Here is a 19,908-nt window from a genome sequence, read left to right as displayed (position 1 = left end):
GTCTGACTGACACCAGTTACCATGGCTACCCCACCCCCGCCCCCTGCTGAGCCCACATCGCCTCAGCCGGCACTTGGGCCAATCCACTCCTCGGGAGGGCCCCTCGCGGCCCCGCCCACCGACGCCCCGGCTTCCCATTGGCCACGAGGAAAAGGCTTCCGGGCCAACGGGAGGGCGGGTCGATCGGTGGAGGAGGCCCCACCCTCTCGTCGCGGCCAAGCTGCGCGCTCATTGGTCGCGGGGCGGGGCTTAGAGCTGCGGGTGGCCGCCTGGTTCAGTGTGCGACCCGCGGTCGGCGGCGGCGGGTCCTGGGCAGGAGGCGCTGAGAGGGTGAGGGGCTGCTGGGGCGAGCACGCAGGGGGCTGCACGCACTGACGTACTCGCCCCCCCGGGGGTCCCCGTTCCCAGGCCAGCTGGGGGTGGATCTGCCCCACCCCCGGCCGGTCCAGATCAGAGCTGGCGCCCCTGGAGGGGAAAGTCCCCGGATCCCCTTGCTGACACCATTCCTCTTTTCTTTTGCAGTGGGAGTCCCCGTCTTGCCTGCCATGGAGCTGGAGGCTGAGCCCCTCGCTGCCCCCCACCCTTACTGGCCCCGGGACCTGGAGATCCGGCGCTACGTCCCCAACGATCGCCCCACCTGGCACAGCCTGTCCTTCCTCTTCTCCATCTCAGCGGCCCTGCTGATGCTCACCTGGCTGGCTGCCGGCTGGCGGGGGTGGACGGGGGCGCCCGTGGGGCCCGGGCGCCGCCTGGCCATCTGTTGGTTTGTCATCTGCGGCTTCATCCATGGCGTGATTGAGGGCTGGTTCAGCCTCTACCACACAGAGATACCTGGGGATCAGTCCTTCCTCTCCCAGTTGTGTAAGGCCTGGGAACCAGGACTCCTGGATTCTTTGGGTGGGGCATGGAGTCTGGTGGGTTAGACTGGGGCTGGGAGCCAGGACTCCTGGGTTCTATCCCAGCTCTGGGAGGGGAGTGGGATCTAGTAGGTCAGAGCAGGGGAGGCTGGATGTCTGGACTCCTGGGTTCTAGCCCAGCTGAGGGGAGCCCTCACTAGAGCTATTTGCCCATGTAATGTGAGGGAAGGAAATCTGCTAGACAGGTTACCTGCCCTCCGGGGGAATCCCCTTCCTGAGAGAAGGGATGGGGTCCCGTGAAATTGGATGTCTGGGAGAACTATGGATCCTTGTGGAAACAGCTCCAGAGGTTCCACTGCTCGTAGCTGGGATTTTTCTCTCTCAATTCCCAGCCCAAGAACTTTGTGAAAACTGACTGGATTTTAGAATATTTCCTCCCTCGCTTTTAAACCTTCCTACGTTCCTCCCCACTCCCGCCCCATAACATTTTTAATTCTATTAGTGCTTTTTGACCCAATGAGTGACCGTTTCAGCTGAATCTCCTTGTTTTCATCTCCAGGGAAGGAATACGCCAAAGGAGACAGCCGATACGTCATGTGAGTTTTAGCTTTTGTATGTCCCATTCCCCACCACTTCCCCTTTTCTGATTATCCAGCCCCCCCCCCCCCCCCCCACAGTCCACCGGCATCTGCCCAAAATCCACCTGGAAATTTTGGAATGGATCGGATGCAGCCTTCAAAAAACCCATCAGGTATTACATATGCCTGCTTTCTCGGCACAAGCAAACAATATGCGGTTTAATATCACTAAATGCAAATGCATCCCTCCAGGAACAAAGCACACAGACAATACATACAGGATGGGGGGCACTCTGTCTTGACAAAGATTTGAGGGTCATGGAGCACAATTGGCTGAATGGGAGCTCCTGGTACAATGCTGGGGCCAAAACAGGGATTGCGAGGAGGAGCACAGAGGCGATTTTTCCCCTCTGGATTTGGCCCTGGTGCGACCGCTGCTGGGATTCGGCATCCTGTTCTGGTGGCCACAACTCTAGAAGGACGTTGATCAATTGGGGAGGCGTCGGAGAAGTACCATGAGAATGATTCAAGGATTAGAAACCCTGCCTGAGGAGTGAGAGACTCCTGGAGCTCCAGCTATTGAGCTGAACAAAGAAACGGCTGAAGGGTGATTTGATCCCAGTCGTATCTACACGGGGAACAAACTTTTGATAACGGGCGCTTGATCTAGCAGAGGAAGGTCAAACCCGGTCCGACGGCTCGAAGTTGAAGCAAGACCAATTCTGGGTGACTGCCCCTTGCCTTCATTGCGTTATTCCCAGCAAATGACAGGCTACGTAACCAGGGCTACTTGCATTCTCCTGGGAGACTACGAACATGCAGCTCTTTGGAAGCAAGCACCTTTTAGCTGTAAGGCAAGAGCACTGCGGAGAAAACAGCCAAAGAAACAACACCTAAATTGACCAGAGATCTCCCCGCCTGCAACTCCAAGCTGGGGCGATGTCAGTCTAAAGATTGGTCCCCCAATTTCCCGCCCCCCCCCCGATCTCAAAGTTCTGAAGGCTGAGTCTTTGGGGCGGGGGCAGTCTTGCTGTCCCCACCTGCTTCTCCCCCAGACATCCTGGGAGTTGAGTTTCCCACGTCCCAAAAGAGCAGCCGGGTTTGCTGCATCGTGTCATGGCCTTTTCACAGCCACGCTGCTTGTGGGTTCGTAGATTCGGAGGGCAGAAGGGGCCGTTGTGCACATCCGACTTCCCCGATGACAGAGACCAGAGAAACTGTCTTGTCGTGCCAGGCACTGCATGGACTCACCCCAGAGAGCAGGGCCCCCCCAGCTACTAGATTGGGGTCCCCGTCCCTGCACAGCCCTTCCCAGAGCGAGGTCACAGCCCTTGTCATCCGGGTGCTGCATGGAATCCCCCCCATTGTGCCTGGTGCTACACAGACCCCACCCCCATCAAGATCGAGGCTCCAAAGAACTTCCAGTCTAAACACACCCAGACAGGACCATTCTCTTCGTAGTGTAGTACAGCTGCGGAAACTGAGGCCAGTAGGATGTTAGCTGAGACACATGGTTGGCTGGGAAGGATGGGAAGTGGGGGCAGGCTTAGAAGTCGGATTAACCCTTTGGTGCCTTTCTCCTCTGTCTGCAGAGAGGATAACTTCACCGTGTGCATGGAGACCATCACCGCCTGGGCATGGGGACCGCTGAGCCTCTGGACCGTGCTAGCTTTCCTGCAGTGCCAGCCCTACCGCTACGTCCTGCAGCTGGTGGTGTCGCTGGGTAAGGCAGCCGGATGCCTCGGTTCCCTCCCTGGCTTGGGGAGGGGAGTGGAGTCTAGTGGTTAGAGCAGGAGGGGCTGGGAGCCAGGACTCCTGGGTTCTTTCCCAGGCTGTGGAATGGCCATGGGGCTGATGGGAGGAGACCCGAAGGTTCCAGCAGTTCAGCTTCATCTTGACCTAGCCTAGACCCCAGATGCTCCCTGATCTTGCCATGTACCTTGGATTCTCCTCAATCTGACCCCTTGACCTTTCCTCCCCACCCCCCCAGGCCAGCTGTATGGCGACGTCCTGTACTTCTACACCGAGTACCGGGAGGGCTTCACCCACAGTGAGATGTGGCACCCGCTTTACTTCTGGTTCTACTTCGTCTTCATGAATGCCCTGTGGATCATCATCCCCTCCATCCTCCTCCTCGATGCCTGTGGGCACCTGAGTGCTGCCCAGAGGGCGCTGGACGCTATCAAGGCCAAGAGAGACTGATGCTTCTTACCCCCACCCCTGGGTGGCGGGGGGGGGGGTGTATCTGGCACAAAACTGCCCCGAGGGGCTGCAGGATGAATGATGCTCAGGGATTGGAGTGCACAGGACTCCTGGATTCTCTCCCTGGCTCTGGGAGGTGAGTGGGGTCTAGTGGGCTAGAGTGGGGGCGCTGGGAGCCAGGACGTCTTGGCTCTTTTCCCAGCGTGTGTGAGCGACATTCCAGTTTCTCCAAGCTGGCTTTACCTGCTGGCCTGGTGGGGAGAGATGGGTGAGCGGGGCGAGGAGATCACTAGAAAGGGTTGGGGAGATGTCTGCCTCCCTATGTCTTGTTATCTTAGCACCCCCTCCACCCCCACACCCTCCATGTTCCCACAACCAAAGCTCCGATCCCATCTCTGTGTACCCCCGAAAAGGACCCCCTTTGCCTCCTGACTGCAGGGTCAGGGATGCTGGGACCTCAAGCACCTCCAGTGCACAGGGCCAATCAGCTTGTTTTAATAAACACATGTATGTACTCCTTTGCCTTCCAGCAGCTGCCCTTGTCTGTCGCTGTTGCCCTCTGAGTGGCGCTATGCTTCCAGGACGGGGGTGGGGCGGTTAGGGCTTGGGAGAACCTGGCTGCGGGTCTCTGTTCCCTGCATTGACCGCATTAAGGCTCAGATCTGCAACTGTATTTGGCTGCTTTATGACCATGTCTCACAGGGGAGACTGGAGTACGGGGACCTTTTGGGCTGGAGTGGGTACCGGGCTGGCTGGGCCCATTGCTCTGATCCATGGGTAAAGCAGGGGTAGCAGCTGCAGCCCCACCATGGGATTCTCAAGCTAGGCAGGGGAACTGTGCATCTCGCCAGTGGGGCATAAATGGGTGAGGAGTCTTTCTAGTTTTGCCATCTCCTTGGCTTTGGATGTGGGGTGATTCTGGGAGGAATGAGAGTGGCGCGGGAAGAGGCAGGAGTCTCTGCTTGGCCCTGTCTTGCATGACCGGGAACAAGAGAGAGTGGGACCTTCTCCAAGAGGGGGTGAATTCCAAATGGATCAATGGAAATACCTTTTCCCTGAACACGGGATTGCACAGCGCAACTCATTAACCTGTGTCCCATTCCCCCACCCAGTCAGCCCCCTGCCAGCACCCCCTAGAAGGTAAAGGCCCTCTGCTCCATTCCCTGCCCCCACCCCCAGCCAGCCAGTCCCCTGCCTGGGACCAGAAGGGAGCTGGCGCCCCCTAGAGGGGAAACGCCTCATTTCCAATGCAATGTTCACTGGGGTTGGGCGTGGTGGGATTTTGCGGGCTCTGCAGGAAAGCCCCGGGCCACGGAGCTCGTAAAACACCCGATTCTGGGGACAGCGAGTGAACGCAGGGAAGGGAACAAGGGTCAGAGATTTAACACGTGGAGCAGGGAACCCCAGCTGGCAACTATTGCTCTGGGAAGGAGCCGGTGGGCGCTGTGGCATGGATTCCCCACGCTGGTTCTCCGCCCCAGCTTTGAAACAGCCCCTTGGAGGAGCCCCATCAGCGGGCCAGCCCCCCACTCCCTGGGTTACACTCGGCCTCTAACACCTGTGACAGACTGAGCCTCTGGCCTCCTGCGAGTCCCCCTGAGCCTGCCGTGCACGGTGCTGGGAGCCGGGTGCCTCGGGCAGGATTGGCAGTGACAGCGGGCAGGGTTGCTCAGTTCCCTGGCGCGGGGAGCCCCGAGGTCAGCACAGCGAAATAAGGGGTACGGCGCCCGCCAGCCCTCCACGCGGGCAGCCACCCTGGGCTCCGTGTCTGGCCCTGTCTCTCCCGCCGTCCCAGATCTCTGTGCCTCGCCCAGGCCGGCCACCTCTCGGCCCATGGTCCAGCTCCGGCCCCCGCCGCCCGGTGGGGCTCCCTGCGCTCGGGGGCCTCCTGGGTTGACATGGGTCAGTTTCAGCCAGTGCTGAAGTTAAGTCACGTGACCGCCCCCCGGCGCTGCCCCCTCTGACGCCACAGCAGCTTGTTAACCCCCCCGCGGGGAGCAACGCAAGGCACAGAGGGAAACTGAGGCACGGGCAGGCGGAAACGTGCTGGGGAACAGGAGCGGGCGGAGGAGGCCCCGCCGAGCCTGCTGCTCCTTCTCTGGCTGCCTCGTTTCAGGGCCTCGCCCGGGGAGCTCGGACCAGAGGTTTGGAGTGGGACCCTCCGGGCCCGGGAAGGATGAATCTCGGCGAGCACCAGCTCCTGGGGGAAGGAAAGATCCGGGGCCTTGGCGCTGCGGGCGGACGTTGCTGTTGTCATCAGTTGGGCAGTTATTTCCGGATGTTATTCCTCTGTCCACGCTGTTATTTCCGGTTGACCGGATGTTATTCCCGGTAAATGAGGGTGTTTCCGGTTGACCCGGGTGCTTACACCGGTGGGGGGGGCTATTTCCGGTTGGCGGAGCTGTTGTTTCCCCAGCGAGGGGCTTGTCCGGGCAGTCATTGCCTTGGCTACGTGTTATTTCCGGTTGACCCGGATGTTGTTTCCCCGTGGTTGGGCGGTTATTTCCGGTTGACCCCGGATGAGACTCCCCGTCCCGCGGCGGGGAGGGCCCCGGCCGCTCCCGTCTCTCTCCCCCGTCCCCCGGCTCTTTAGAAGGGCGATGACGTCAGCGCCTGAGCCGAGGCCTCCAAGCCGGAAGCGGAAGTAGCGTCGGGGTCACGTGGGGCTTCCCCCCCACCCCACCTGACCTCAACCGCCCGCCCGGCGCGAGCCGGCTTCTACCCGTCGCGGCGCGAGGCTTCCCCCGCCCTCCTCCTCCCTCCAGGGGCGGGGCCGTTACGGTCCCGTCCGGCGAGAGGCTCCTGCCCCCTTCCGCCCCCCCCGCCCCCCGCGGAGCCGGCCGGGGGCCGGGATGGCGGCGGCGGCGGCGGGGGGCGGGGCCCGGGAGGAGGAGGAGCGGGAGGTGGTGCGGGTCCGGGTTAAGGTGAGAGGTCAGGGGGTCACGGCGGGGTCAGGGGTCACGGGGTGGGGGAGCTCTAGGTCCCTCCCCCATGGAGGTAGGCGGGGGGAGGGGCACCCCCACAGATCACTGGGGCGCAGGGAATGGGACCCCCCCTTCAGCGCCAGTGGTGGGGGCAGATCGTGCCAGGGGGGCATCGGGGGAGCCCAGGGCGGGGGCTGGCGAGAGAAGGGGGGGTCAGGATCGGGGCGGCAGCCAGAGCGGAGTCTCCCCCCCCGGAGAGTTTGGGCCCTTGCCCCAGGCGACCTGACTCGGTGATTGGCCGCCCCTGCCTGGATTGCACTCCCCTGCCAGAGCCGTGGAGAGAACCCAGGCGTCCTGGCTCCCAGCCCCCACTCCCCTCCCAGAGCCAGGAGAGAACCCAGGAGTCCTGGCTCCCAGCCCCCCTGCTCTAACCAACCAGCCCCTGCTTCCCTCCGAGAGCCGTGGAGAGAACCCAGGCGTCCTGGCTCCCAGCCCCCCCCAACCCACCAGCCCCCACTCCCCTCCCAGAGCCAGGAGAGAACCCAGGCGTCCTGGCTCCCAGCCCCCCCCCCCAACCCACCAGCCCCCACTCCCCTCCCAGAGCCAGGAGAGAACCCAGGCGTCCTGGCTCCCAGCCCCCCCCCCCCAACCCACCAGCCCCCACTCCCCTCCCAGAGCCAGGAGAGAACCCAGGCGTCCTGGCTCCCAGCCCCCCTGCTCTAACCAACCAGCCCCTGCTTCCCTCCGAGAGCCGTGGAGAGAACCCAGGCGTCCTGGCTCCCAGCCCCCCGGCTCTAACCAACCAGCCCCTGCTTCCCTCCGAGAGCCGTGGAGAGAACCCAGGCGTCCTGGCTCCCAGCCCCCCTGCTCTAACCAACCAGCCCCTGCTTCCCTCCGAGAGCCGTGGAGAGAACCCAGGCGTCCTGGCTCCCAGCCCCCCCCAACCCACCAGCCCCCACTCCCCTCCCAGAGCCAGGAGAGAACCCAGGCGTCCTGGCTCCCAGCCCCCCCCCCAACCCACCAGCCCCCACTCCCCTCCCAGAGCCAGGAGAGAACCCAGGCGTCCTGGCTCCCAGCCCCCCTGCTCTAACCAACCAGCCCCTGCTTCCCTCCGAGAGCCGTGGAGAGAACCCAGGCGTCCTGGCTCCCAGCCCCCCTGCTCTAACCAACCAGCCCCTGCTTCCCTCTGAGAGCCGTGGAGAGAACCCAGGCGTCCTGGCTCCCAGCCCCCCTGCTCTAACCAACCAGCCCCTGCTTCCCTCCGAGAGCCGTGGAGAGAACCCAGGCGTCCTGGCTCCCAGCCCCCCTGCTCTAACCAACCAGCCCCTGCTTCCCTCCGAGAGCCGTGGAGAGAACCCAGGAGCCCTGCTTCTCCTTGTGCCCTCTATGCCCCCCCCTTACTTCCCCAGACGAACCCTCCTTGCTGTCACTGACTGTGTCAGAGCCAGAACTGAATGGGGGATGTGACCCAGTGTCCCTTTCCCCTCCTGCATGATCAGACGCCTGCGTCCCGTCCCCCGGCTTTTCTCCTGGGTGGCTGCGTGGAGGCCAGGTGATCTGGCGCGAGGCAGGTGCTAAGGAGGGGGGAAGAAACGCACAGGATCTCAGACCTCCCGCTGCCAGGAAGGAGAGAGGATTTCGTGTGAAAGAGCGCAGCAAAATTGCCCTTCCCCTGTGTCCGTGGAGATCTCCGTCAGAAACACTGGGGGAATCTGTGCAGCACAGGGGTGTTGGGGCCTTTCCCCTCTAGGGGCGCCAGCTCCGCCTCTGGTGCCAGGATGGGGGACTGGCTGGCTCGGGGGGTGGGGAATGGGGCACAGGGCCTGCCCCCCCAGAGGGCGCTCACTCCAGTCCTGTCTCCCCAGAAGCGTGAGGGGTTCCTGCAGCCAGAGTTCCGCACCTTTGCCGTCGATCCCCAGATCACCTCCCTGGATGTCCTACAGCACATCCTCATTCGTGCCTTCGACCTCAACGGGTGAGTCCCGCCCCAGCCACCAGGGACCTGTGCCAAGCGGGAGGGGAGTGGGGTCTAGTGGTTAGAGCAGGGGGGAGCTGTGAGCCAGGACTCCTGGGTTCTCTCTCTGGCTCTGGGAGGCAAGTGGGGTCTAGTGGTTACAGCAGGGGGGACTGGGAGCCTGGACTCCTGGGTTCTCTCCCCAGGGCTGCTATTTTTGGGGTTGCTTGGGAGTTAGATCCTGATGTGAGGAAGGAGCTAGTGAAGATTTTGAGGCTGTTGGGAGCCAGGGGGCAAAGAGGGGATTGGGGGACGGATGAGCTCATTTGGCCTGAAGAGCTAATGGGGGACCCCGAGAATGGAGGGAAGGCAGGGGGGCTGGAATGGCTGGTGAAGGACTCCTAGAGAGTAGTGGGGGGTTCTGTATGGCTGATGAAGGACGCCAGCAGGAGGCATCCATATGGCTGACAGCAAACCCTAAAGAGGCGGGGGAGGTTCTGCACAGCCAATGGTGGACCTCAAAGGGGTGTGCATCCTTATGGCCAATGGGACACCCCAAGGGAGCAGTGGGAGGTTCCGTACCAACGGGGTACCCCGAGAGGTGCCGGGAGGGGGAACACTGTGGATGGGTGCTGTTGTCCTGTGTGTGTTGGAGGCAATCACCTCCCCCTCACCCAGGAAGAAGAACTTTGGGATCAGCTATCTGGGCCAGGAGAAGCAGGGCCAGGAGACGTACCTGTCGCTGCTGTCGGACTGGGACCTGGCCACGGCCTTCGCCAGCGCCTCCAAGCCCTATCTGCAGCTCCTTGTAGACATCAAGCCTCCGGAAGACAGTGAGTCACTGTGGCAGGGCTAGGGACCCAGGAGTCCTGGCTGCTAGCCCCCGTGCTCTAACCGCCAGAGCCGGGAACAGAACCTGCTAACTGTTATGTGCTGCTCTCTCAGGCCCCCTGCTGGAGGACTGGGACATCATCAGCCCCAAAGATGTCATCAGCACCGATCTGCTGCTGGTGGAGAAGCGGTCCCTGGCGGCGGCTGCCCTGCCTTTCACCCAATCCATCATCTCCCAGGTGGGTCCAGAGCGGGAGGGGAGGGGGGTGGTTCAGCTAGGAAGCACGCTAAGCTATATGGGTGGAACAGGGTTCAGAAGAGAACCCAGGAGTCCTGGTTCCCATCCACGCAGCTCTAACCCAGCAGACCCCACTCCCCTCCCATTGCCGGAGGTACAACCCAGGAGTTCTGGCTCTCAGCCCCCCTGCTCTAACCCACTAGACCCCACTCCCCTCCCAGAGCCAGAGGTACAACCCAAAAGTCCTGATTCCTGCTCTCCTGCATGCTCTTCCTGATAGCTGGTCACAGCTGTGTTGTCCCAGTCCCCTAGGATCATCATGGCCGAATGAAGTCTCCTACTGCCTTGACCTCCCCTGCCTGCTCCCATGCCTCAGTTTCCCCCCCATACAGTGCGGAGGATCCTGCCCGCCCCCAGCGTCCGCCATGTCTTGCTCTGAGCTGGCCTCAATCAGTGACACCATCTCTCTGCCTAGGTGGGCCGGACGCTGTCGAAGGTCCAGCAGGCTCTTAACTGGTCCTACGGGGAGGACGTGAAGCCGTTCAAACCGCCGCTGAGCGACTCCGAGTTCCACACCTACCTGAACCACGAGGGGCAGCTGAGCCGGCCGGAGGAGCTGCGGCTACGCATCTACCATGGCGGCGTGGAGCCCTCGCTGCGGAAAGTGAGTCTCTGGGGAGAGGGACTGGGAGCCAGGACTCCTGGGTTCTCTCCCCGACTCTGGGAGGAGAGTGGGGGCTAGTAGTTAGAGCGGGGGAGCTGGGTGCCAGGACTCCTGGGTTCTCTCCCTGGCTCTGGGAGGGGAGTGGGGTGGGGTCTAGTGGTTAGAGCAGGAGGGGCCGGGAGCCAGGGCTCCCGTTCTCTCTCTGGCTCTGGGAGATATCAGGGGTAATGGAGATGGGATGTCAGGGGGTGCCTAGCCATGGTGGAGAGATGTCGGGGTGTGTGGGGTAAAGGGGTATGTAGCATGGCAGGCTGAGAGGCTATTTGGTATGTGGGACGATGCCTGGTGCTGACACCTTTCTCTGCCCCCCAAGTCACGGTGGGATGATGGGAGAGGCTGGGCGGGTCAGAGGCAGCATGGTGGGACGATGGTAGGACGTGGGAAGATGCCGGACGTTGAAGCTCCTCTCTCTGCCCCACCAGGTGGTGTGGCGCTACCTGCTGAACGTCTACCCGGACGGGCTGACGGGCCAGGAGCGCATGAATTACATGAAGCACAAGACGCGGGAGTACGACCAGCTGAAGGGCCAGTGGGCGGAGCGGGCCAGCCCCGAAGACCTAGACTTCATCCGCAGCAACGTCCTCAAGGACGTTCTCCGCACAGACCGCACCCACCCCTACTACGCTGGCTCGGAGGACAACCCACACCTGACCTCCCTTCACGACCTGCTGACCACCTACGCCGTCACCCACCCGCAGATCTCCTACTGCCAGGGCATGAGTGACATCGCCTCACCCATCCTGGCTGTCATGGACAACGAGGCCCACGCCTTCATCTGCTTCTGCGGCATCATGAAGCGCCTGGAAGGCAACTTCCAGGTGGACGGCGAGGTGATGTCCCTCAAGTTCTCCCACCTCAAGCTCCTCCTCCAGTACTCGGATCCCGAGTTCTATGCCTACCTCCTGTCCCGGGGCGCTGACGACTTCTTCTTCTGCTACCGCTGGCTGCTGCTGGAGCTGAAACGGGAGTTTGCCTTTGAGGATGCCTTGCGGATGCTGGAGATAACCTGGAGCTCTTTGCCGCCGGATCCTCCGGAGAAGGAGGTGGAGCTTGTGGGGCCGCCGGCCAGGCTTAGCGAGAGCGGCCAGCCTGTCCGCCAACGCCACATGCTGCGGCCCACCTGTAGCTTCGAAGCGACTGGGGACCAGCCTTGCTTGGAGGAGCCCAGAGCCCGGCCCTCCTTGGAGGAGCCTGGAGCCCGGCCTTGTCTGGAGCAGAAGACCTTATTGAAGCAATCCAGCTTTGGAGAATTCAAGTACTACAGTGCTCGTGAGGACAGCTCCGAGGAAGAGCCTTCACTTAGATCCCAGCGCTCAATGGAGGAAGAGGAGGACTTCTGTAGTGAGCAGGACCCCTTGCTCCAACTACCAGCCATGACCAAGTCTTTCTCCGCCCCATCCCTCAGGCCCCCGACCCCACCCACACCCTCCCAAGACTCCACCTCCTCCCCCTCACTCCTCCCCAGCAGCGAGAAGAACGAGAGCCTGGCGGAGGAGAAGGGAGATTTGGCAGGTGACACGCCATCCTCCCCACCCAGCAGCCCCCTCCCCGCCACACCATCCCCTGCCACAGTGAGCTTGCCTCCACCGCAGGAGTTCGGCAAAGGAAACCCCTTCATGCTCTTCCTCTGCCTGGCCATCCTGCTGGAGCACCGGGACCACATCATGAAGAACAACATGGACTACAACGAGCTGGCCATGCACTTCGACCGCCTGGTGCGCCGGCACAATCTGGCCAAGGTGCTGCACCGGGCCAAAGCCCTCTTCGCCGACTACCTGCAGTCCGAGGTCTGGGACTCCGAGGAGGGGGACGAGGCAGCCGCAGAGTCCCCAGCCGCCTCATGACCCCCCCCCCAAGGGATCGGATCCCCCCCCAACTCTCCCGCCACTCCCTGCTCCGGTGGCCTCCTTGAGAGCCGTCACAGGTCAACCAGGAGGAACTCCTGCTCTGGATCCTCTGATCCCCTTGGAAGAGTCCCTTCATGGACCAACCAGGATCTCGCCCTGCTGTGAGATCCCCTCCATCCATCCCCCTGCAGATCTAATGATCTCCCTGGAACATTCTTCATGAACCAACCAGGATCTGCCCTTTCCACTGCCATCCTCTCTAATTTCAATTATCTCCTTGGAAGATCCATCAGAGATCAAATAGAATATCTCCCTTCCTGTTAGATCCCATACAACCCCCCCTTTCCTCCCCAGATTTAATGATCTCTTTGGAAGATCCTTCATGGACCTACCAGGATCTGGCCTTCCCAGTGGGATCCCCTCCAACCATCCCCTTCTGACTTTGGTGATCTTTTTGGAGGATCCATCCCCTTGGAAGATCCTTCAGAGACCAACCAGGATTGGCCACTCGGATTCCTGTGCCTTTTTCTTTTATGTGCATTAGTGGATCCGGTTTTTGGTTTCCTTCCCCGCTGCAGTCGCAGGCTGTGACGGCGTCACTGCCCAAAGCTGGGGAGCACTCCCACTGCCCCTCCCCAGATACTCGGATACTACATAGAGCGCTAAGACTCTTGACCGCTGGGATGTTTATGTGCTCTTTTCTGTTCTGCTTTGGATCCTCTTTTCACTGACCCAGAACCAAGTTGCCCAGTCGTGGTATATTTCCTCCTCCAATGAAGAGATCCAGTGGAATTTATTTCACGCTTTGGAGGAAGACCAGATGTCTTGTTTGATCCTAGTAGATCAAACAACATGTGATCTCTGCTGGCTTGCCATTTTCATTCATTAGCCATTTCCCTGGGCAGACGGACCCCAGTGGCTCCCCAGATTTGCTTGGATGTAAAACTAACCAGAGATCTTCGATCAGCCGAGCCTTTCTGTTCCTGGTTTTAACGAGAGATCAGCTGTTGACAGGATAGAGGCAAGACCTGCCTGCATGGGGATTGACTTCTGGGGCAGGATCCCTATCGGTGGGGAGAGGGGCGGGGTGGAGGGTCCACAAACTAAACCATTTCTGTAGATTGCTCTGCATTAGCATCCCTGCGACGGGTTGGCTCGGCCGTGTGCAGAAGCTGTGTCTCTTGACAGTTCTCAGAAGGATGCAGGATCTGCTGATGGACTGTCCAGAAGCAGGTTCTGTTCTCAGCTGGGCCGGCGTCAGTCTGGAGCTTCTCTGGACTCTGCCGAGATCGGAGTCTCCCTCGTTTCTATGACATGGGATCGGAAGCGGATCTGGGAATTTCTCCTGCTGACAAAGGCGTCTTCCGAAGAATTCTCTTTCCCCTTCGCCCGGAGGAGAGCAGAGTGATCAGCTGGGATCCTGCCCCGAATGCCTTTTTGGTTCAGTGGCATCCTTCTGCTTTGGCCTTATCTTAGCTCAGAGACCCACCCCCTACATCAGCGGCTGTGTTGGATTGCCTGGCTCAAGACAGCTACGGATATTTTCCCTTTCCAGATATCTGCCCCTCCCTATCGTCCCAGATCCAGGCTCTTTGTACGAAGTCTGATAGAATCCCTTAATGCAGCCACATGGGGTTTAGTGTCTCTAAGGCAGACGAAGCAGAGAGCTGGCTGTGCCATGGCAAAAAAGGGGATTTACTGTAGGTCCTATTGGAAAAATAGACAACAAAGCTTTGAAAGGGGAAACACGTGCCTGCTCCAGTCCCTGTAGGGAAGCAGCCTGGCCACTAGAGGTCACTGATAACTCACCAGAAATCAACACTGCTGGGCTTTGCAGATCTGAGTTCCTTACCCCAGCAAGGCTCTGGGTTGTGAGATATCCCAGGATCTAGGCAGGGATGGGGAGAGGAATCGGACGTCCCCGCGGTGTCAGTTCGGGGGGGATCTTCCTGGTGATCTGTGGGATCGCCAGAGAGTTGGTACATAGCTCTGTTGCCGGAGGGACCGACAGGCAGAGGCCGGATTGGCAGGAGTCTCTGTGGGGGTGTATCCAGCATGCGGGAGGTTCCGATCTTGGGTGTGGACGGAGATCGGCCTGCCCAGAACCTGCACTAGTGGGGCCCCTGTACCCCACTCAGAGCTCCTCCGAACCTTCCCCCCCCTCCCAAACTTGCCATGCCTGGGGAGGGAGATCGATTAGGACTTGGTGTTGTAACTGATCATCTGTGGCAGCAATTGATGCTTATCTGGGCTGATGGAGTAGGCTGATGCACAGGGGGCTGTCAGCCGTGGGGCGCAGATAGAGGGGACTGGCCCTTCCCACCAGGTTAACTTCCATGTCAATTACAACCCACAGATAGTGAATTGTAGCAGGCCTGCCCTAGTCGGTGTCACACCCCTTGGCTGGCCCAGCTGTAACTGACTAGCCACAGGAGCAGTTTTGCGACCCTGGGCTCACCAGCGTCCCATTAGGTCCAACTGGCCCCAGAGCTCTGTGGATCGAGACTTGAGTGGCCCCTGCTAATCGCCATTCACTTCTGGGCCACTTGTCTCCTTGAGATCAAAGTTGGGTGGCTTGAATCCCCGGCGCTCGCCCTTTATTGCATTCAATGAGATTTTAAAATTTCACCCATGTTGGTATCTTCTCGCCTTCGGCTACCTCTGAAAAGCAATGGCTTTAAAACACCACGTTCTTCCTTGCTCAGCGGTCCCTTCCCTCATCCCGGCAGGGAGCTGGACGCACTTACAGGGAAGGGAGCCAGTTGGGCTCTAACCTGGATCACGCATCGGCCAAATCTTAAAATCAGGTTCCAGATCTTCCCATGGGGAGCGAGGGGCAGGGGTGAGCGGCTATAGGGCTGCTAGGCAGCAGTGAGGCTCTGCCCAGGGGGTTGCTCCTTAGATCCAGGGACCTTTGCCTCCCCATCTGTTGTTGGCCCCAGCGTCTTGCCGACGCCAGGAAGGTGCCTGACTCCGGCGTCCAGCAGAATGGACGCAGCGCCTGCTCCCCCTGCAGCCCATTGGCATGCTCCTTGATAGCCCATCGGGGGTGGTAGCGATCGGTCATCCACCCTTCCTGTGCCCCCCGGGTGGCCCCACAATAGCTTAGCCCCGAACAAACACACACAAAGCCCTGCCCTGCTACTTTGGGGCTAGATCAGAACCGCCCCAGCGGGATGCTTCCTCCAGAGCTCCCAGCCTGAGGAAACAAGGAAGCCGCCGGTATGTCTCTGACAACTCCGGTTATTTGTGCTGCTTCCTTTGAACGGGCAGGGGGTTCTGGATTTCACCACCGGAGGAGGGTCCATCTTGAATCTCATGGACACTCGCGTCCTTAAAACACCTCCATCCCTATTGCCAAGGTTAGGATCTTCTGATTGCAGACAAGAAATGGGGAGTCTCTTTTCCACACCTGGCCAGAAACCAGGCTCTCGAACAAGCCCTTGGCATCTGTTTCCAGCCGTTCCCGGCAAAAGCGAGCAAGACTTGGCAGGATTGCTCATCACCTTCCATTCTGTCTTTCCCCACCCTCTCCTTGCTCTGGATTTAAATGATGCAAACCCCTGGTAGGGGATCCAAAGTTACTATCTGCCTTGCCCATTAACCTGCTAGTGATACCACCTAATCTGAAAGGGTGCAGGGAGGAACAGTGTTTTCCTCTGTGAGTTAGAAAGTGCTCAAAGACCAGATCTCCATGTGGGGAAGTCAACAAGGTGATGCTGATTTCCATCAGCTGAGGATCTGGGGCCTATTCCTGCCTCTAGTCCATTGCATTTTTGCATGTAGTCAGTTTCAGCCTCAGACTGAAATACAGTTCGGCGTGCAAGTGGTTCCACCCTACCCCTCAGGGCTCAAGTCGCTCTAGGCTGGGCTTGCAGATCCAGCATCCATTTGCCGGATGAGAGGCTAGTTTTGGGGTATTTTTTTGTAAACAGGAAATTGGGGTTGTGAAGCTGCCAAGAATGATCACAGTGACTGACGCTGAGGTAACTGCTTTGGGTTTGATTGGAAACTGAGCCGATTCTGACTTGCCTCTAATCAAAGGGGATTAATCTTCGCAGCAACACCAAGAGAGAGTGCTTGCTCTTGGAGATTTTTGCCGAAGAGGTCGGGAGGGGCAGGTTGCTACCCTCTCGAGCCCAGGCTCTGGAAGGTATATTCAGTTGCTTAGCTCAAAGCCAGAGTCAGAGCCAGCATGTCTAAAGGTCTCCAAGTCTAAATAAGAGCTAGATTTTCCCCAGAGATCAACACCCGACCTGCTCAGCTCTCTGGAGAAATTGCAGCTCTTTAAACTTTGCCTTTGATGCATCCAAAAAAAAGGGCTTTAAATCTCCTATTTGCTCAAAGGAAGTTAGTTGTCTTTGAGTCTCTGCCAACGGCCGAGGCTCCAGGGGCAGGCTCGGCGTGCCGTTCCATTTCACTTGGAATCTTCCATCGTCTGTTTCCCTGGATTTAAATGACATTAAGGACTGCAGGTGGGAATTTTTGAATCCAGATCAAGCTGCGCTTTGCCTGAAAGCTGGTTCTTTTGCATCCCTGGGGCTGCTTTTCAATCCAGATCAACTGGGCTCGGGTGAAAGCTACGAAGCTGTTTCTGGCACGGTTTCAGCTGGGAGACTGCCAAGGCTGTGGGTTTCTTGGGAGCGACGGGAGATAGTTTAACAAGTTACTGAAAGACACCCTAACACCCACTCCTGTCTCCCCCAAATCCATTGGGTTGTAACTGGTGATGGCTTTATATTCTCTGGCACCTGGGATAATTTTATCCTATTTAGGCATCGTCCTGAGACATTTTCCAAACCCAGGCTGAGATCTCCTGTTGGTTTGTGGGTCTCCAGATGCCAACATTTCCCCCAGATCATGTTTCTTCTCACACATTGGATTCACCTTGCCTAAGAGCCTGGTACATCTCCTTTGGAAACTGGGCCCAAACTCAGCTTAGAGAGAAAGGACAATTGAGTGGGGTTTGAAAACACTCTACGCTTAGTAGGGGAAACAGCTGCTGTACAGTCTTTGCTCCACCAAAGTCAATAGAATTGGGACTGTTTGGGTTCTGACTGTTGGCTCAGAGACGGCCAGAGGAAATCGGGCCCGATCTGTTTTACTACTCCCCTCAGTTAAGTTGCTGACACTTGAGATCGTTAAACCTGAAGGAATTTTGAATTGATCCAGTTTCCATGAAGTGGTATTTCTCTTTGGGTCAACAGCTCCTGGTTAATTTCACTCCTTTGCCTAGACAGTTTCACCTGCTGAGCTGGCAAACTTCCGGGCAAAAATCCCGATTTTAAAATCAATCCAAGGAAATGTTGATTTTTTTTCTTTAAAAATCCTTTGGGATCTCAATACTTAAACTTTGAGACAGATCCTAGCACCCTGTGTGCTGGGAAATCAGATCTCCAGGTATTTTGCAGTGGGTGTTCAAATTAACAGTTGGAAATCTCATCTGTCATTAACTGCAGGATAATGTGAGCCACCCAACTCATCAAAGCCCCCCTCCCCTTAGCAATCTGACTGATTTTTGAACTGGATCAACCACAAATTCTTTAGCGAAGTTTCCAAAAATTTCAGCAGTGTTTGTGGCCCCGCTGTGCTGTGATAGTGTTATCGTAGGGCCTAATGTATCTTTGGGAGGTAATCAAAGTCTTTCCACTTCCTGGCTTTGTGATCGGGGCCCTGTCCAAACTCCAGCTCTGCTGCTGAAATCCAGTTGCCTGTTTGATCTCTTGCTAACCGTCAGAGAAGGGGCCTTGTAGATGAGAAGCAGAAGTCAATGGTGCTGAGTTGTGAATATTATTTTTGGTATTCAGCTTTTCCTTATTTTGTGCTGCTTTATTTGTTTTGCCAACCTTCTGTGCAATTAAGTTTATTTACCCAGCCAGGCTGTTTAAACAGGACAATGGTTTTGAAACAAAGGTGAAACTCACACGGGTGGTGCTGAAATCGACTAGCTGGAGTCTTCTCACACGGTTTGCCCTGCACGGGCTGAAGTAAGCAAAGATCTGTGACCCCTTTGAAAAAGAAAAGCAGCCCTTGCCCCAGAAGTTGACTGAGCAACTTTTCCTATCTATGGACTCTAAAAATTGCAGTGGATTCTGGGAGGAAGGCTGGGGGAGTCACCAAGGGAGTGGATGCAGCCAGTTAATAACACTGCTTTAGGTGGATCAAGGTGTCATTTTCAACGCCCGCATGCCAGGACAAAAATCCAGACAGCCACGCCTCCAAGTGCGGCTGGCAAGCTCTGTCCAAGAGCAAGGACTGTGCGTGGCTGGCATGGTGCAAGGGGGATTGTGTGCTCCCCCCCCACAGCCAACGGTGGCTATTCTGGATTGCTCTGGGTGAAAGCCCGAGGAGTTGGATTCTGCTACCGTTAAAGGCCAAGCTCCTGGATCTCTTCCCCCTTCAGGCTGCCAGTGATTCAATCTATTTCTGCCTCCTAAGCAGCTGGGCCTGACCCTTATTCTCTAACCAACCGAGGAACCAAATAGAGCTAAAGCCGTGGCAGAGGGCGGCCAGGACGTTGGTGTAGTGACAAGGGGACCTGTCCCTGATCAGACTGGGTTTCTGGCCTTCAGTTCGGCACAGCTGTTCCATCCCCTGTATATATCCTCTGTACAGTTGGCGACCCTAATATGTTCCTAAACCCCTGCGCCCAAAGCCGGGCTTGGCGAAGGGGGTCCCGCTCGGGCATTTGAGTGAATGTGCCACAGGAATGAAAGTGGAAATAAAAGGAGGAAAACGTGGATGGTTGTGGCTGGGTTTGTTCATGGGCAGGGAAAAGAGAGAGGAGGGAGGCCCCAGGAAGTATCCAGGAGTCCTGGCTTCCAGCTGCCTCCTTCCCCTGCTTTAACATACCAGACTCCCCTCCCCTAGCTGGGGAGAGAACCCAGGAGTCCTGGCTCTCACCTCTAGCCCCCACTCCAAGAGCTTGGAGCATCGTGTTACTCCAGTTAGAGTCAGACCCCTTCACTCCAGTCTGGCACCATCCCTGTGAACTATCAAGGGGATCAGGGGCTAGTGGTTAGAGTGGGGGCTGGGTGCCAGGACTCCTGAGTTCTCTCCCTGGTGCCAGGAAGTGGGGGGGGGGTCTAGTGGGTTTGGGCTGGGTTCTGTCTGCATTACTACTGCTTTGCAATGGATGCAGTCAGGACTGTGGCCGTGTGTGTCATGTTCCTGGTATTGCAGTGACCTGATGGGTGATTCTCCTGTTCTCTGTTGCTTTGAGGCAGGGCTGGCACATCTCGGCACCTATCTCTGGGTTACATCTCTAGGACTGTGCTTCTATCTGCCTTAACACCCCTTTCCCGGGGATCATTCACCAGATCCACCCCTGGCCCCATCCAGTGTCTCCATGGAGCCTGGACTCCAGAGAGCTTAATAAGGAAGTTTATCTGCTTGGGTCATGTGCTCCAGCCAGCCCGGGTGACAAAGCCTTGGAGGTTTTCTTTAAACCACCCCTGCCCCTGAATTTCCCCCTGTGATCTGGCCACTTCCCCTCCCAGGGCAGCCCTGGCCTGGGCGTCTCCTGCTCACTTTCTAACCTGACCAGGGCTGAGAGTTGGTGCCTCCCCTGGAGTGTCGGCTGGGTTGTTGTGTTTTTCTGGGGGACCGTGATCGTTTTTAAGCCCAGGGCAGGAATTTTTTTTAACAAAAATTGAATAGGGTGATTCTAGTTATAAAAAGGAAAACATAAATCCAGGCTTGGGTAAACTGAGGCAGGGGCCTAAAGGGGAACTGGATTAAAAGGACCCCCCTG

The 19,908-nt window shown here is 58.2% G+C and overlaps 2 protein-coding genes across 6 annotated transcripts; both read left to right on the top strand.

The window, feature by feature from the left end:
* The first annotated feature begins 208 nt into the window (after window positions 1-208).
* On the top strand, window positions 209-6,292 carry LOC119847010 (EBP cholestenol delta-isomerase). Of its 2 annotated transcripts, XR_006276785.1 has the most exons (6): window positions 209-330; window positions 523-861; window positions 1,417-1,453; window positions 3,028-3,158; window positions 3,426-3,946; window positions 6,277-6,292. XR_006276785.1 is itself a non-coding variant. In XM_038381363.2 (5 exons), the coding sequence occupies exons 2-5, from the start codon at window positions 546-548 to the stop codon at window positions 3,635-3,637; spliced, it is 696 nt and encodes a 231-aa protein (XP_038237291.1). In that variant the 5' UTR covers window positions 209-330; window positions 523-545; the 3' UTR covers window positions 3,638-4,166. The 2 variants fall into 2 exon arrangements, 1 of the variants encoding a protein (XP_038237291.1); XM_038381363.2 differs by lacking the exon at window positions 6,277-6,292 and having other exon boundaries at window positions 3,426-4,166.
* Window positions 5,652-18,895, top strand: TBC1D25 (TBC1 domain family member 25). 4 transcript variants are annotated; one of them, XR_006276781.1, is made up of 7 exons: window positions 6,388-6,561; window positions 8,427-8,536; window positions 9,194-9,348; window positions 9,461-9,585; window positions 10,060-10,248; window positions 10,731-12,269; window positions 12,336-18,895. XR_006276781.1 is itself a non-coding variant. In XM_038381279.1 (6 exons), exons 1-6 carry the CDS (start codon window positions 5,957-5,959, stop codon window positions 12,150-12,152), a joined length of 2,013 nt encoding a protein of 670 aa, XP_038237207.1. In that variant the 5' UTR covers window positions 5,652-5,956; the 3' UTR covers window positions 12,153-18,895. The 4 variants fall into 4 exon arrangements, 3 of the variants coding, with proteins under 3 accessions (XP_038237207.1, XP_043357473.1, XP_038237208.1); XM_038381279.1 differs by lacking the exon at window positions 6,388-6,561 and adding an exon at window positions 5,652-5,968 and having other exon boundaries at window positions 10,731-18,895; XM_043501538.1 differs by having other exon boundaries at window positions 10,731-18,895.
* The last annotated feature ends 1,013 nt before the right edge of the window (window positions 18,896-19,908 follow it).

The sequence above is a fragment of the Dermochelys coriacea genome, chromosome 23 (genome assembly GCF_009764565.3).
Source record: "Dermochelys coriacea isolate rDerCor1 chromosome 23, rDerCor1.pri.v4, whole genome shotgun sequence".
Lineage (NCBI taxonomy): Eukaryota > Metazoa > Chordata > Testudines > Dermochelyidae > Dermochelys > Dermochelys coriacea.
The sequence above is the reverse complement of the archived record's forward strand: the minus strand, read 5'-3'. Positions and strand labels throughout refer to the sequence as shown.

Coding starts and splice junctions, on each gene's coding strand:
- TBC1D25 (XM_043501538.1), top strand. CDS start 6,490: ATGGCGGCGGCGGCGGCGGGGGGCGGGGCCCGGGAGGAGGAGGAGCGG. Junction 9,586..10,059: donor CCCAATCCATCATCTCCCAG/GTGGGTCCAGAG, acceptor CTCTCTGCCTAG/GTGGGCCGGACGCTGTCGAA. Junction 10,249..10,730: donor TGGAGCCCTCGCTGCGGAAA/GTGAGTCTCTGG, acceptor CTGCCCCACCAG/GTGGTGTGGCGCTACCTGCT.
- LOC119847010 (XM_038381363.2), top strand. CDS start 546: ATGGAGCTGGAGGCTGAGCCCCTCGCTGCCCCCCACCCTTACTGGCCC. Junction 862..1,416: donor GTCCTTCCTCTCCCAGTTGT/GTAAGGCCTGGG, acceptor TTTCATCTCCAG/GGAAGGAATACGCCAAAGGA. Junction 1,454..3,027: donor GGAGACAGCCGATACGTCAT/GTGAGTTTTAGC, acceptor CTCTGTCTGCAG/AGAGGATAACTTCACCGTGT.